At 42.0% G+C, this 13,192-nt stretch overlaps 2 protein-coding genes across 2 annotated transcripts; both read left to right on the top strand.

The window, feature by feature from the left end:
- The first annotated feature begins 437 nt into the window (after positions 1–437).
- ocstamp (osteoclast stimulatory transmembrane protein) lies at positions 438–3,447 on the top strand. Its single transcript, XM_015968426.3, has 3 exons — positions 438–1,305; positions 1,873–2,863; positions 2,943–3,447. The coding sequence occupies exons 1-3, from the start codon at positions 1,268–1,270 to the stop codon at positions 3,297–3,299; spliced, it is 1,386 nt and encodes a 461-aa protein (XP_015823912.3). The 5' UTR covers positions 438–1,267; the 3' UTR covers positions 3,300–3,447.
- A 5,971-nt stretch (positions 3,448–9,418) lies between these two features.
- On the top strand, positions 9,419–12,737 carry LOC107391239 (thyrotropin-releasing hormone receptor). Its single transcript, XM_015968427.3, has 3 exons — positions 9,419–9,543; positions 10,882–11,709; positions 12,176–12,737. The coding sequence occupies exons 2-3, from the start codon at positions 10,930–10,932 to the stop codon at positions 12,566–12,568; spliced, it is 1,173 nt and encodes a 390-aa protein (XP_015823913.1). The 5' UTR covers positions 9,419–9,543; positions 10,882–10,929; the 3' UTR covers positions 12,569–12,737.
- Positions 12,738–13,192: the final 455 nt, after the last annotated feature.

The following is a 13,192-nucleotide window of genomic DNA, read 5'->3' as shown; positions in this document are numbered from 1 at the left end:
TACCGCAACTTTTGTAAAGTTCCCGTTGCCACCCGGCAGCCGCTGCAGAGATGATCTCTGAGAAATGTCCGCGACACGGACTCCGTTGTTGTCTGGAAGTTTTTTTTCCAAGTTAAGAAAAGAGGCGGACATGTTTCCTAAATCCTGCATCAGTCCAAGCAAGGCAACTTCTTTCTGTTTCTGTTCCGTTTTAGTAGCCATTAGCACTGTGCATTGTTGTGTGCGTCAGTGATATTCAGTCTACGAGGAAATCGTGCAATGACAAAGGTTCTGCCGTGCTTGAAATGCAAGCTGCGATTAAATGCGTTAATTTTTATTAACGCGTTATTTTTTTCTAATTAATTAATCGTAATTAAAGTGTTAAAGTCCCGGCCCTAATATATGTATATATATATATATATATATATATATATATATATAGTGCTCAGCATAAACTGGTACATCCCACTACATTTGTCAGAAAACCTATATTTTCCTTTCAGAATCTACATTTTCTATGAGACACAATACTACAATATATTCCCACAAATGTGGGCCATTGATTGGAAACAAGATTTGTTAATTAGCACAAACAAAAAAGTGATTTTCCTAACAAATCCATTTAAACCCATGTTGTAAAGATGATTACACCCCAATTATCCTAGGAGAAAAAACCCCCAGTCAGGACCACAAAATTCTAATTAACATGTGTCCAACCACAGGTGGGTCTAATGATTCATGTAAGAGGTGTCCAGCAGACAGGTGACTATAAAAAGGGCATCACTTAACAGAGTAAAGCCCTTCCCTTTTCATGCTGACAGCCATGGCTCCACATGGAAGAGAAATGACACAAAATCTGAGAAAGGAAATCATTTCTTTACACAAAGGGTGAGGGCTACAAGAAGTTCAGCAAAGCTTTACATGTCAGTCAGAATATTTTAGCAAAAGTCAGATCCCAGAATATTGGACCAGTGCAGGAAGAAACATCTCTAATAAAGCTAAATGAGGAAGTAAATCAGGAGGTTAATCAGCATTTGTTTCATCATGTTTCAGGATGATGTGACTCCCATTGTCGTCCCATTTCTAAATTGCATTGTGGGTAGCGTGTGTGTGTCACATTGTGTGCTGATCAGAGAGGCTGTGGGTCATGTGTGTTTTACAAAGAGTCCTATCTATTTCCTGCGTGATAACTCAAATGCCCCACAAACACCAACATGATGTTGACTGTTCAGCACAGTTCCCCTTTTCCCCAGTCCTGCAGCACTTCCTTAGTTTTTGACAACTGAAAATGAAGTCTGTCATTGAACAAGTAGCTCTGACTCTCAGGTAAGAGCTGGCATCTCTTGACACACTTATATAATTTGACTTATCAAAAGATCAAAAAGACCATTTTTTATTTTATCCTCTATTGTCAGATTTGTTCTTTCAAAAGTAGGCCTTGGTCAGTTTTACCAGCTTCATTAACAGTAGAAATTCCTAAAAAGTTTTTCATGTTTCTTATCTAAGAAGTGAGACCAATTTTATTTTAACAATAAAATATGTGAAACTCTGGACTAATGAAAGCAAGCTGCTGTTTCCTGAAAGCAAGGGTATTTAAATGATGTCTGTGGAAAGTTATGATTATTGGTGTTTATAGAGAAATGGCTTTTACATCTCACAGGATTGATGAGCTAACAGCTAGTCAGAGCAACCAAACAAAAAAAACTTCAATAAAATTTTAGAAAAGCTTTTTTTAAACCATTATTATTATTATTATTATTATTATTATTATTATTATTATTATTATTATAAGTAGTAGTAGTAGTATCTTCTGAATTATCTGCATCAAAATAAGTGGCATTAAGGATATTTCCCAAACTTAATTCTGCAACATGTTGACCTTCTTGCCCTCAGGAAGCGAGCAGACTCTCTCAGACAGTTCCTAACATCTCTCCTGACCTACCTCTGGGATGTTTACTCCAAACCCACTCCTTTGGGGAGAGAAATCCTGGCACTGCTGTCTCTCTGTTTGGTGTTTGCCATCGTTAGTGGCGGCCTGCTGCACCACTGGCTGTCAAAGACTCTGAGATATGACCACATAGCATCTGTTCAGACCACCTGCTTTTACAGTGTGACCATGTTCCTGGTCTCCTTCCTGTTCCACCCCCTGCGGTGCGTGCTGACGATGATCCTTCCCACAGTGTGCACCAAGCAGGGACGCAAACTCCTCATCTCAGCCTCCATCATGATCCTGGTGCTGAACGTCATCCCTAACATCAGCGTAAACGTGGGGGCGGTGGTACGCATCCTGAAGTGCACTGCTGAGGGTTTCACAAGGACTCTGTTGAACTCATCTGAGCCCTTCAATGAAGCTAAGAAGGACCTTGTAGAGGAAGCCATTAAAGTGAGGAGAGAAGACCTGAGCATTGTCACCAATCTGAGGACTTTGGATCATGTCACACAGGTTGATGTGTCACAAGTCAAACGCACATTTGCTAATGTGATTGGTCAGATAGAGGCTGACTTCTCCCACGCTAGAAAGCTGCTGAAAGAGTACAAGCTGCTGTCAAACCGGATCCTTGCAGCTGTGTTTGTAGCGTTGCTGATTGCAGAGTCTGCGTGCTACCTCAAATCCTACCTCACATTAGTGCAGTTTGATAACAGCTTCGTCTCCAAAGCCCTCCAGCAGAAAGCTTCTCATGATAGTAAAAAAATCAATGTCTGCAAAATCACAAGCCAGGAATGTGGCTCTTGTTTTGTGTCGCTGGTTGTGGTAACTTTATACTTCGTAGCAATAGCTGTGATGGTTGTTTTGGATTACGTTGTCTACCATTTAGTCCAGATGATTGTGCCGTGGATGCAGGACTTCCCTCCAACAACTGCTACCATTAGCGTTAAATATGAGGTAAGACTTTCCTCAGATATCTACTTGTTACCTCCTTGTCTTCCCTTGAGGTTTTCATATTCTCATTTGTTCCCTGAAGGTGAAGTGGTTCCCTCCTGCGTTCTGCATCATCCCACAAGCATGCGTCACACGGGAGCTGACTAAGTTCCACAGAGATTATGGGTGGACCTTCTACCCTGAGCCATCCCTCTGTGATGCGAAGACCTCTTCCCCCAACCTGGGGATCACGCTCCTGCTGGGAGGTCTCTGGCTGATGAGCTACTTCATGGTGTTCCTGGAGGTTTATGCCAGGCGGCTCCGCAGAAGAATCTGCGCCTCATTTTTCAGGGAACAGGAGGAACGAAGAAGGGAGTACTTGACAAAGAAAGTATGGAAGAAGCAAATAAAAAGGAGTGAGAAAAGACTTGTTACTATCTGTGCTTTAGAGCACCAATGATGGGACAACCAGTGGGAACTGAAACACTGAGATCTGAGATGATCCCAGAACTCAAGGTGGGTTTAAAGATCTTTGCTGACGGGGATATTTCTTTTGCAATTCCTGTAGAAAAACTGTTGTTATAAATAAAAGGAGCACAATAACAAAAGCTGTGTTTGTGCGGTCCCGCCATGGCAAAATTCTCTGTAAGGTCAGAATCTGGTGAGTTTGGGAAACACTGAGTTGATTGTTACAACGTTATGCATAAAATTATTGTCAAACTGCATGAATTCTACTTCTGTTGCTGCTTAGTATTTTATTTTATGATATTATGAACTGTTCTGGGCGTGTAATTTATTTTTTATATGGTCTCTTGTGTTTGAAACCAAAAATCTTTTAGGATAAACCAGAAGCAGACAACCACCCCTGTACACGTTCAGTTTTCAGAGTATTTCTTTAGATGTCTGCACATTTATTTTAGTTATTTTTACTTAAGTACACATGTTTGGAGGATGTAGCCCTGACATTCAGCTCCAACAGCGCACGGTGGTTTGTCACCACATTCTGCATGATTCAGGTTCTCACTGGGTTGCTTCTAAACTTGATCTGGTGACAGAACATCCTATTTGAGTCACAATCACAACACGTGTTCTTCTGCAAGAGCACATACACCTGAGGCTCTGCTGACTGCTGCCTACATCTGTGGTTTCTGTAGTGTTGCTATGTTTGTGCTGGATTTGCAAAAAGCTCATCGGAAGGACAGCACCCGACAACATCTCACACAAACAGTTCTAGACCACGTGTGTGTGTGTGTGTGTGTGTGTGTGTGTGTGTGTTTATGTATATGTGTGTGCGTGCTTATAGAGAATAGAAAGTAAAATAATAATAATAATAATAATAGTAATAATAATAATAATAATGCCAACAATGATAATAATAATAAATAAACCAGAGGTGGAAAGTAACGAATTACATTCACTCACGTTACAGTAATTGAGTAGTTTTTTGTATATTTATACTTTTTAAGTCGTTTTTAAAATCTGTACTTTTACTTGAGTACGTTTTAAAAAAAGAATTGTAATTCGCTACATTTCAAATCATATCCGTTACTGAGTAAAAATAAATTGTAGGCTTAATAAATAAAAAATATTGCATGTTGCAGCATGAGCGCCGCGTCTAAATGGGGGGGGGGGGGGATTTGTACACTTGATAATGAGGACAAACAGCCATTTTTACCGCAGTTTTGCTCAAAAACATCAGTTCAGTCCCTGTGATCCACTCGCTGTTTACCTCCTCTCTCCCTCCTCTCCTGTGGGTTGGAACCATCGGTTCGGTAGCCGGACTCCGTGTTTGAAATGTGTTTCCCTACCGCTCCGCACGGAAGCGGCAAAATAACGTTTAGGCCTCATAACAAGCGGATTCTCAGCGCTTTGCTCATAAAACAGAAGACCTGCAGGCCTCTGTGAGTTAAAACATCCCGATACTGTTCAGGTGTAAATATTGTGCTCCATTCCTAGGGACAACCCTACCCTAAACCAAACACAGCTGTGTTTGAACTCAGAAGTTGCTCCTTGATGCCACAGATATGTGATGATTTAGCTTGTTTCTTTATTTTACTCCAGAATAAGAGATTAAATTATTACAAAAGCAGTTCAGTGTAGTTAAATTAGTCATTCATATGATTCTAACATGCTGCAGTGTGTGTGTGTGTGTGTGTGTGTGTGTGTGTGTGTGTGCGCGCGCGCGCGCGTGTGTGTGTGTGCGTGTGTGCGCGCGCGCGTGCACACGAGCGAATTGTGAACCTGCGTTGTGATTTTGCACTTATAGATGGAGCCATCCTTACGCTGACAAAAATGTAACTAAGCAACTTTTACTTTGAGTAATTTTTATTTACGATACTTTTTACTTTCACTTGAGTAAAAATTAATCAAAGTATTGGTACTCATACTTAAGTAGGACATTTTAGCACTCTTTCCACCTCTGAAAGAAACATCTCAAAACAGTTGTAGTTTTTGTTTACCTTTTCTGTCCACCAGATGTCGCTGTGGCCCCTTAAATATTTTCATGCACTTGAATTTTTGTGTTTTAAATATTGACCTGAATAAATAAAATACAATTTTATTTTAAGGCCACATTCAGTGAATTTTCTTTTCATTTTTTTTATCAAAAAGTTTCTGTTTTTCTAAGGAAGTACAGCTCAGTGGCTTCTGACTGAATTTCCCATGAGACTCAGAGTTATTTCCTGATTCATTTTCAGATATATTTTAGACAACTGTCATCTATTTTTACTTCAGACTCTGTGTCTTCTTTGTGATTCTCACATTCTCTTCATCTGCTTGTGGTAAAATTATCTTTGTTTGCATCAAAGTCATTGTTAAATTTGCTTCGCGTCCATCTAAAATCTTTAAAACAACAACACCAGCCTGATGTTATGGCTGAGGTGTCTCTTTATGTAAAACTGGATTATTTCTTCCCCACAATTTGGATTTATTTATAATCAACAGAAGAGTTTGCTGAGTCGATTATCAAGCAGAGTGGAACCGACATCCCGCATGCATCAACATAATGAACTTATTACCTGGACAGGTTTTATCCTGCTGTTGATTCATAAATGTAAAAATGAAGCTGACATTAGTATTGAGAACAATGGTGCATAAAAAGAAAAAAAAGACTCAATGAGCTTTTTATTGCCCTCTCCAGCTAGATTCAAGTCTCTGGTGGGCTGCATTTGTCTGTTTTTATGCTCTTTAGTTCCTTTCTACTACAGTCACATTCACCAGATGAGAAATCCAACTAGTTGTGTGTTTTAGTCCACCAGTTCAACTACAGCTCAAACCAGTTCAACAGAATCAGAAGGGTTTTATTGCCATAGGTGTGAGAAGTCACATTAGGAAATTGCTGTGGTACTTGGTGCAAGAAATTACAAATGATAAGCAAAAATTTGAATTAAATAAAATATATTGTAATTATGTGACAGGGTGAGCGTCCTATCACTGTATCCTGATGGATCATGCGCCTGGGCTACTTGGCCGTGGGGATATCCCTTTTGCTGACTGGTTAGTGCGCTTGACTCTCACCCGGGAGTCTGGGAATCCAATCCTGCCCGGGCTCTTGTTTCTCCACCTTGCCATAGTAATATTATAGGGAGCCAATAATTAGAGAAGTACCGGTCAGAGCAGATCAGTTCAGGTGCAAACACAGCACAGGGTCACGTGACTGAAACAAATAGGGTGACCAGTCCTACGATTGGCATTCCAACCACAGAGAGGAAGAAACTGTGTTTGTGGCGAGAGATTCTGGTCCGAATGGATTGGAGCCTCCTGCCAGACGGGAGCGAGTCAAAGAGACTGTGTCCAGGGTGAGACGAGTCAGCTGTTATCTGACCTGCATGTCCCAATGTCCAATGACCTTCTCAGCAGCGCACACAACACGCTGCAGCTTCTTCTTGTTCTTGGTGGTAGCTGCAGCGTACCACACGGTGACTGAAGAGGTGAGGATGGACTCAATGATTGCAATGTAGAACTGCCTCATCGACAGTGTTGGCAGGTTGAATTTTTCTGCTGCCTTTTTATGATAAAGGTGGCGGTGGGCTCCCACTTGAGGTCCTGGGTGATGGTGGTGCCCAGGAAGTGATATGTGTCAGACTTGCTGCTTCCTGTCCATCAGGAAGTCAGTGATCCACCTGCAGATGGGGTCAGACACGTGCATCTGGGACAGTTTGTCTACTTACAAAATGTTTCCCACTAGAGTGAATGAATTTATGGGTCAAAGTGATGCTCACCAATATTCTGACCAGCTCTGAAGGTAGGATAGTGGTGAGTTAGCACAACCACAGAGAAGGGTCCTCTCATCCTTTCTGCTCACTTTGAACCTCAGGGTGGAGATGGCTCTGCTGGAGTTATGCATAACAAATTAATTGTTTTTGCTGATGAAAAAAAAGGAAAAACCAAAGATTAACCCTCTTTCGTTTTTAGAATATTTAGGACAGAAGATGCTGATGCTGTGGATGATAAAAGGAGCCATCTCATGTTGTACATTTTGCCCACAGACTGGGAACTGTCACAAGCACATATTGTTTAAAGCACAGACATAACTACTTAGACTGCCTCAGCCCATAAATACACCGACTGATCCACCATATTGGGAGGGGAGACATTAACCAGTAAAAGCAGAGCTGGGAGATGCATTCATTCGGGGATTTAATATAGTCTAATGTTTAAACTCCTCAAATTAACTGTTTGAAATGTAGCATGTTTCATGTGCTCAGCTTCATCAAAACTTTGTTTTTTTCAGGGTTGAGTCAAACTAAATCATAGAAAGGCACTCAAGGAAACCCTGAAATGTCACATTGTTCTTGGCTTTGGGCTCTATTTATCATATTAATGCTACAATAGCAAATCTGCAGAACAAGCTAGCTTAACAATAATCTAACATTAATATTGCTATAAATATTTAGTGGAGCTAAAAAAAATGAAGTGGTTTTCTGGCATTTATCTAAAAACATCACCTAAGAACACGGCTCGGTCCGAAACCATGGATTGGGTAATCCAGTTGTCTGTCTCACCAAACCACCACACTTCCAGATGTACCTGTGTCCTCCACCGATTATGTGCTTGTGCATTTACCAACAGAACACCACTGCTGTGAGAGGTTCTCCACTCAATAATATCAGAGAAGGAGAAACAGCCGGCTGCTACCACTTCAACTTTAGGACAAACAGAGTCCCAAACAGAAAAACATACTTTAAAGTTGTGTACAACAAAAGATATTTGGAGCTAGAAAGCAACCACTTGTCATGGTCTGTGCTGAGTTAACCCCCGTGTTGTGCTGAGTCTTTCTGTGTGCAGGTGGGTGTTTCCGGAGAGCAGCTGCTGTCGATCTGCACATCAGTGGTCAGGGGATTTAAGGAGCGTCGGGACAACTCATCAGTGCCGGATGATTACTCAGTATTGGGTAGTATTCTCGCCAGATCCTTGCCTGTCTCTAGTTGGGTTTTTTATCGCCTGTGTACCTCACTTCCCTGAACTTAACTGCCCTGTTTCCTCTGACCTCCTCAGGAACTTCTCGTCCACCAGCCAGCCTCCATCATCTAGAAATAGACTCATCGGATTCAAACCCTGCCTGCCAGCCCCGTCGCTCGCCCCTGACCGCCTGCTCTCCAACCCCCACCTGCCAACCTGGACACCTCGGACTCCGGTGCTCAGCTCCCAGCCATTACTTCTGACTCTCACTCGACCAGCTCAGCCAGCCTTGACTTACCCTCCTCTCAAAGCCTTCTCCAACAACCTGGAAACCGTAAGCTGAATCTCATAACTCTTTAAGCTGCTGATCTGCAACTACTCACTCCTGTCTCTGCTTTAGGACTCCACCGGAATCACCCGAACTCCGACCTTCATCTACACCTCCACCGAACAAAAATAAACCTTTTTACTCACCTTCTGCCTTTGTGCGTGATTCTGCATGTCGTGGGTCATAAAACTACAACCCAACATGACACCACTGGTGTTTTGTGCTCTCTCGTTTCCACTGTGTTCCAATATTCGGTAGACGTGGCCCAGGGAGGACAGCAGGGGTGAGAGTTCTGTGATCGTGTCTGTTTAAAAACCTGCTTGTTTTGCAGATTTGCCATTGCAGCTTTAACTACATTTAGTGAAATATTATTATGTTTTGACAAGTAATACAAATGCATTGATTGAAGACTAAAATTAAATGCTGCACCCAGCAGGAGAATCTTGCCACGCCTTAGGAACCCAAAAGAAAATCTCCAGGTCCACCACTGATGTTTGTCTCAGGCAGTGGCAACAATCCTAGCCGAAAAAACTCAAGTTTGTCTCACAAAAGAAGGAATCTTCAAAGTCAAACCACTAAATTAAAGTAATTTTGCTTCTAACCAAAAAGGAAGCACCAACTAATGCATGTCTCCTGGGGACCAAACAAAGACATGCTTCATAAATTACAGTTAATTTGTTCTGTTCTGATTTAAAAGCCGATTTCTGAGGTTGTTAAAATGGAAGCTGTGCTTCCTCTTTTCTCTCAGTGAGGAAACAGTCTTTAGGATGGGGAGGTGGAATTGATTTTAGGACGAAGCCTGTAAAAATGTGGCTATAATGGTGAGTGGAGTGGGAAGGGAGGGATGATGAGGGAGAGTGCGAGGGAGAGAGAGAAGCAGAAGTGGAGCGACTCCGGAGGAGAGCAGAGCAGTCATCAGTGTGTGTTGGTTGAACACACACCTGCCGTCGTGTCTGAAGGAGAGCTGCGTCTGATGGTGAGCTGACCCTTCCTGTTCACTCGCTTTGGTTTTATTCCTGAACGTCTTCATGCTTATACAGGAGAAAAACCAGGAAGCCTTCATTCATCTTAGAGTAGAAGTTTCTCATGTAAACATTTTTAAAGGAACAGAATTTTTGTAGATGATGCCTTTAATGTGGATTTTAAGTCAAAAATAATTTTAAACAGCTGATGCAGATCCTAAATTTCCCTAACAAGTGTAGACTCTGATAAAACCAACAAGTTAGTCTGAGAAAACCACGGAAATAGTCACGTTCAGACATCTGCACTGGTGGTATAGATTTAGTTTAATGGCCCAATTGTTTCAAATGTTTTATTTGTTCTTTTAAGCAAATTTGTGATGTAAATGATGGTTTTACAGCCTAATTTAATCATTCTGCTGGAGAACATGTTTACATTCAAGCTTATTAATTTTCTATAGGTGTAATGGTGATTAGAAGATGGGAACAGCAAGAGGTCAGGAGGAGGAGGCTATTGGAAGTTATGGATAAAAGTAAAAATCATATAAAAATGTCAGAGATGACTTGATGTCTTACGGTGTTGATTTTGATGTAAGCTGCTTCAGCAGGAGGGTTTTCTCCCCGTGATTTACTACTCTGACCACTTTAAGTCACAATGAGGAATAAAATAAATACAGTGTTCCACCTCCAGAACCAGATCAGTGGGATCCTACAGGAGTCCAAAAGCAGAACCACCATGAGGAGCAGGATGAGCCCGCTCCAATCAGCCCTCCAGTGGCCTCTGAGGCATCAGCAGCATGAATATGCACACGGAGAACATTGCAACAACGTCACGGTGCATTTCATTCTGGAAAATGGCCATCAATATTTTGTGACACGTCGTTGCACAGAACTGACGCAGTCAGAGATGGGCAGCAAACAGAAAGATCTGGTCACAAAGAGAAAATGAGCAGCTGTTAACTAGCGTCAATTAAATCATCAGTGAGAAAAGATAGAGTTCTGCAGAAAGAACAAAGAAAAAGCAGAAAATCAGCACAGAATAAATGTCATAAAAATGTTTAAAGACCAAATGTCAGCTTCATTTAGCCAGATTAACAGTTTAATTAATTCAATTTACAGATTCAAGAGTAAAACCCTCAGAAACGCGTCACCTGCTTTAATTACAGATCATCTTGTTGCACTTAAGCACCTTTAAATGAACTGAGTTAATGAGCAGAAAATGCATTGCATCATTTCATCACCAGGCTGGCTGCTGTGATAACCAGATGCATGAATAAAAATGATCGTCTTGATTTTATTTTCACAGGGTTTTTGAAACATTTTGACTCTAACTGTTCTTTTGTTTCTGTCTTGAGGATTCTCATTTTTAAAACCTGACTGAACTGTGCGTGCTGGACTTGAGAATGATGGAGAACAACACGACTGTCTTTCAGGACGTGGCTCGCGTCGTGAATCTGACAGAAATGCCTCTGAACCCTCTTGAAGAACAAGTTGTAACAATATTTTTGACGATGCTCATATGCGGTGTTGGGATTGCAGGGAACGTTATGGTTGTGCTTGTTGTTCTGCGTACCAAACACATGGTGACACCGACCAACTGCTACCTGGTCAGTTTGGCAGTCGCTGACCTCATCGTGCTCCTGGCTGCAGGTCTGCCTAACATCTCTGATGTCATCGCCTTCTGGATTTATGGCTACACAGGATGTCTGTGCATTACTTACCTTCAGTACCTGGGCATCAACGTGTCCTCCTGCTCCATCACGGCATTCACCATTGAGCGGTACATTGCTATCTGTCACTCCATTAAAGCCCAGTTCTTATGCACCGTGTCACGGGCCAAAAGGATCATAGCAGCAGTCTGGATCTTCACCTCTCTCTACTGCACCATGTGGTTCTTCTTGGTAGACACTGATGAGACCGTCTACACCAACGGGGTGGTCGTCACCTGTGGGTACCGCGTCTCCAGGAGCCTGTATATGCCGATCTACTTCCTGGACTTCACTCTTTTTTATGTGATCCCTCTGATTGTGGCCACCGTGCTGTACGGGCTCATTGGAAAGATTCTGTTCATGAGTCCTCTGCCGTCGCAGCTGATGGACCGAGCAGGAGGAGTATCAGTCCACCAGGGTCTCTCCCACAGCACCAACAAGTCCAGCAAGGGAACGGTCACCACTAGAAAACAGGTACTGGAGAACGTCTGAATTTAAAACAGAAGGCCATCAACCCTGCCGCTGTTGTATGGCAGAGGAGGGGTCTGAAACGGGGCAGGGTTGTTTAACACAGGGTTAAGACGCAGTTCGCCAATCCCAAAATCATTATCGAGGGTCCAAGATAGAATCAGAGGAAATCAGAGGGAAAAGAGAAACAACAAACTGGAACAAGACAGGAATTTAAAAATTACATTAGTGCAGACAAATAAAAGAAGTATCAAAAATCTGAACATGCATGTGCATCTGTAATAATAATATTAGAAAATAGCTAATCTGATACCTGATTCTCCCTCATCTCCTGTCTGGTACCTGAGGCTGAGGTGTTTTGATGATGTTAGCATTCAGCTTTTGCATTGCCTTGTCCTTTATTGACCTTTAAGAAGTACTCTGTGAGATGAAAGCATTTTCTTTCCCACCCCACCCCCCTCTGCCTCAACAGATAACTAAGATGCTAGCTGTGGTGGTCATCCTGTTTGCTCTGCTGTGGATGCCTTACCGAACACTAGTGGTGGTCAACTCCTTCATCGACCCGCCTTACCACAACACCTGGTTCCTGCTCTTCTGCCGCATGTGCATCTACACCAACAGTGCCATTAACCCCATCATTTACAACCTCATGTCCCAGAAGTTTCGCGTCGCATTCAAGAAGCTCTGTAGGTGCAACAGGCAGCACAGGGAGGCCGAGTACAATGCTCCAATTTACTACAGCGTGATGAAGAATTCGTCTCACGGGAGCAACGAACCGGTCACTGAGCAGGAGGAACTCAGTGGGCAAACACCGAACAGGTTAAACATGAAAGAAGATGATGATAGCATGCTCAGTATCTCCTAAAAAAGCTTTGACGTTTTCGTTCGATTGCTTCGAAAACCAGTGTTTGCATGAAACATGACCCCTGTCTTTAGCACTTAGGTTTTCTGTTATTTATATACGGAAATGTCACAGAAATGTGTGAATATTCTTTAAATGTGTGTTTTGATGTACAAGTGTGGTTCTGCAGCACCAGGCTGCAAAAAAATACGGCAAGATTTTCAGTGTAACATTTAAAAACAGCCCTGGGCATTTTTATATCAGCCATTTTGGTTTAGGTTGAGAAATAAAGTACAACTTAAAAATGATGGACATTTAATTTGATACACGTACTGCAGATGCCTAATCTGCATATTTTGTATTTTGCCTCTGGACAATGTCCACACTTTATGTTAACTAGATTTGTCAAGAGCCGGTTCTGTGCAACAAGTCCTTTGTTACGAGTGTCTCTTTAGAGCACTTGTGTGCTTTTATGTAATCAGGTTTGAGTGTGATGTGTGCTCAGCTCTACCACACTTCTCTCTCCACAGTGCCGGTGATGCATACATCCCACAATCCATTTCTACTCATTCTCATTGTGTTTATTTATTTTTAAACTTCTAATATAGACAATAGTTACAACAAACATCAGCAGCTCCCATTTATCTC

The sequence above is a fragment of the Nothobranchius furzeri genome, chromosome 15 (genome assembly GCF_043380555.1).
Source record: "Nothobranchius furzeri strain GRZ-AD chromosome 15, NfurGRZ-RIMD1, whole genome shotgun sequence".
Taxonomy (NCBI): Eukaryota; Metazoa; Chordata; class Actinopteri; order Cyprinodontiformes; family Nothobranchiidae; genus Nothobranchius; species Nothobranchius furzeri.
This window is presented reverse-complemented; position numbering and strand designations above follow the sequence as displayed.

Coding starts and splice junctions, on each gene's coding strand:
- LOC107391239 (XM_015968427.3), top strand. CDS start 10,930: ATGATGGAGAACAACACGACTGTCTTTCAGGACGTGGCTCGCGTCGTG. Junction 11,710..12,175: donor CGGTCACCACTAGAAAACAG/GTACTGGAGAAC, acceptor CTGCCTCAACAG/ATAACTAAGATGCTAGCTGT.
- ocstamp (XM_015968426.3), top strand. CDS start 1,268: ATGAAGTCTGTCATTGAACAAGTAGCTCTGACTCTCAG. Junction 1,306..1,872: donor CAAGTAGCTCTGACTCTCAG/GTAAGAGCTGGC, acceptor TCTTGCCCTCAG/GAAGCGAGCAGACTCTCTCA. Junction 2,864..2,942: donor CCATTAGCGTTAAATATGAG/GTAAGACTTTCC, acceptor TGTTCCCTGAAG/GTGAAGTGGTTCCCTCCTGC.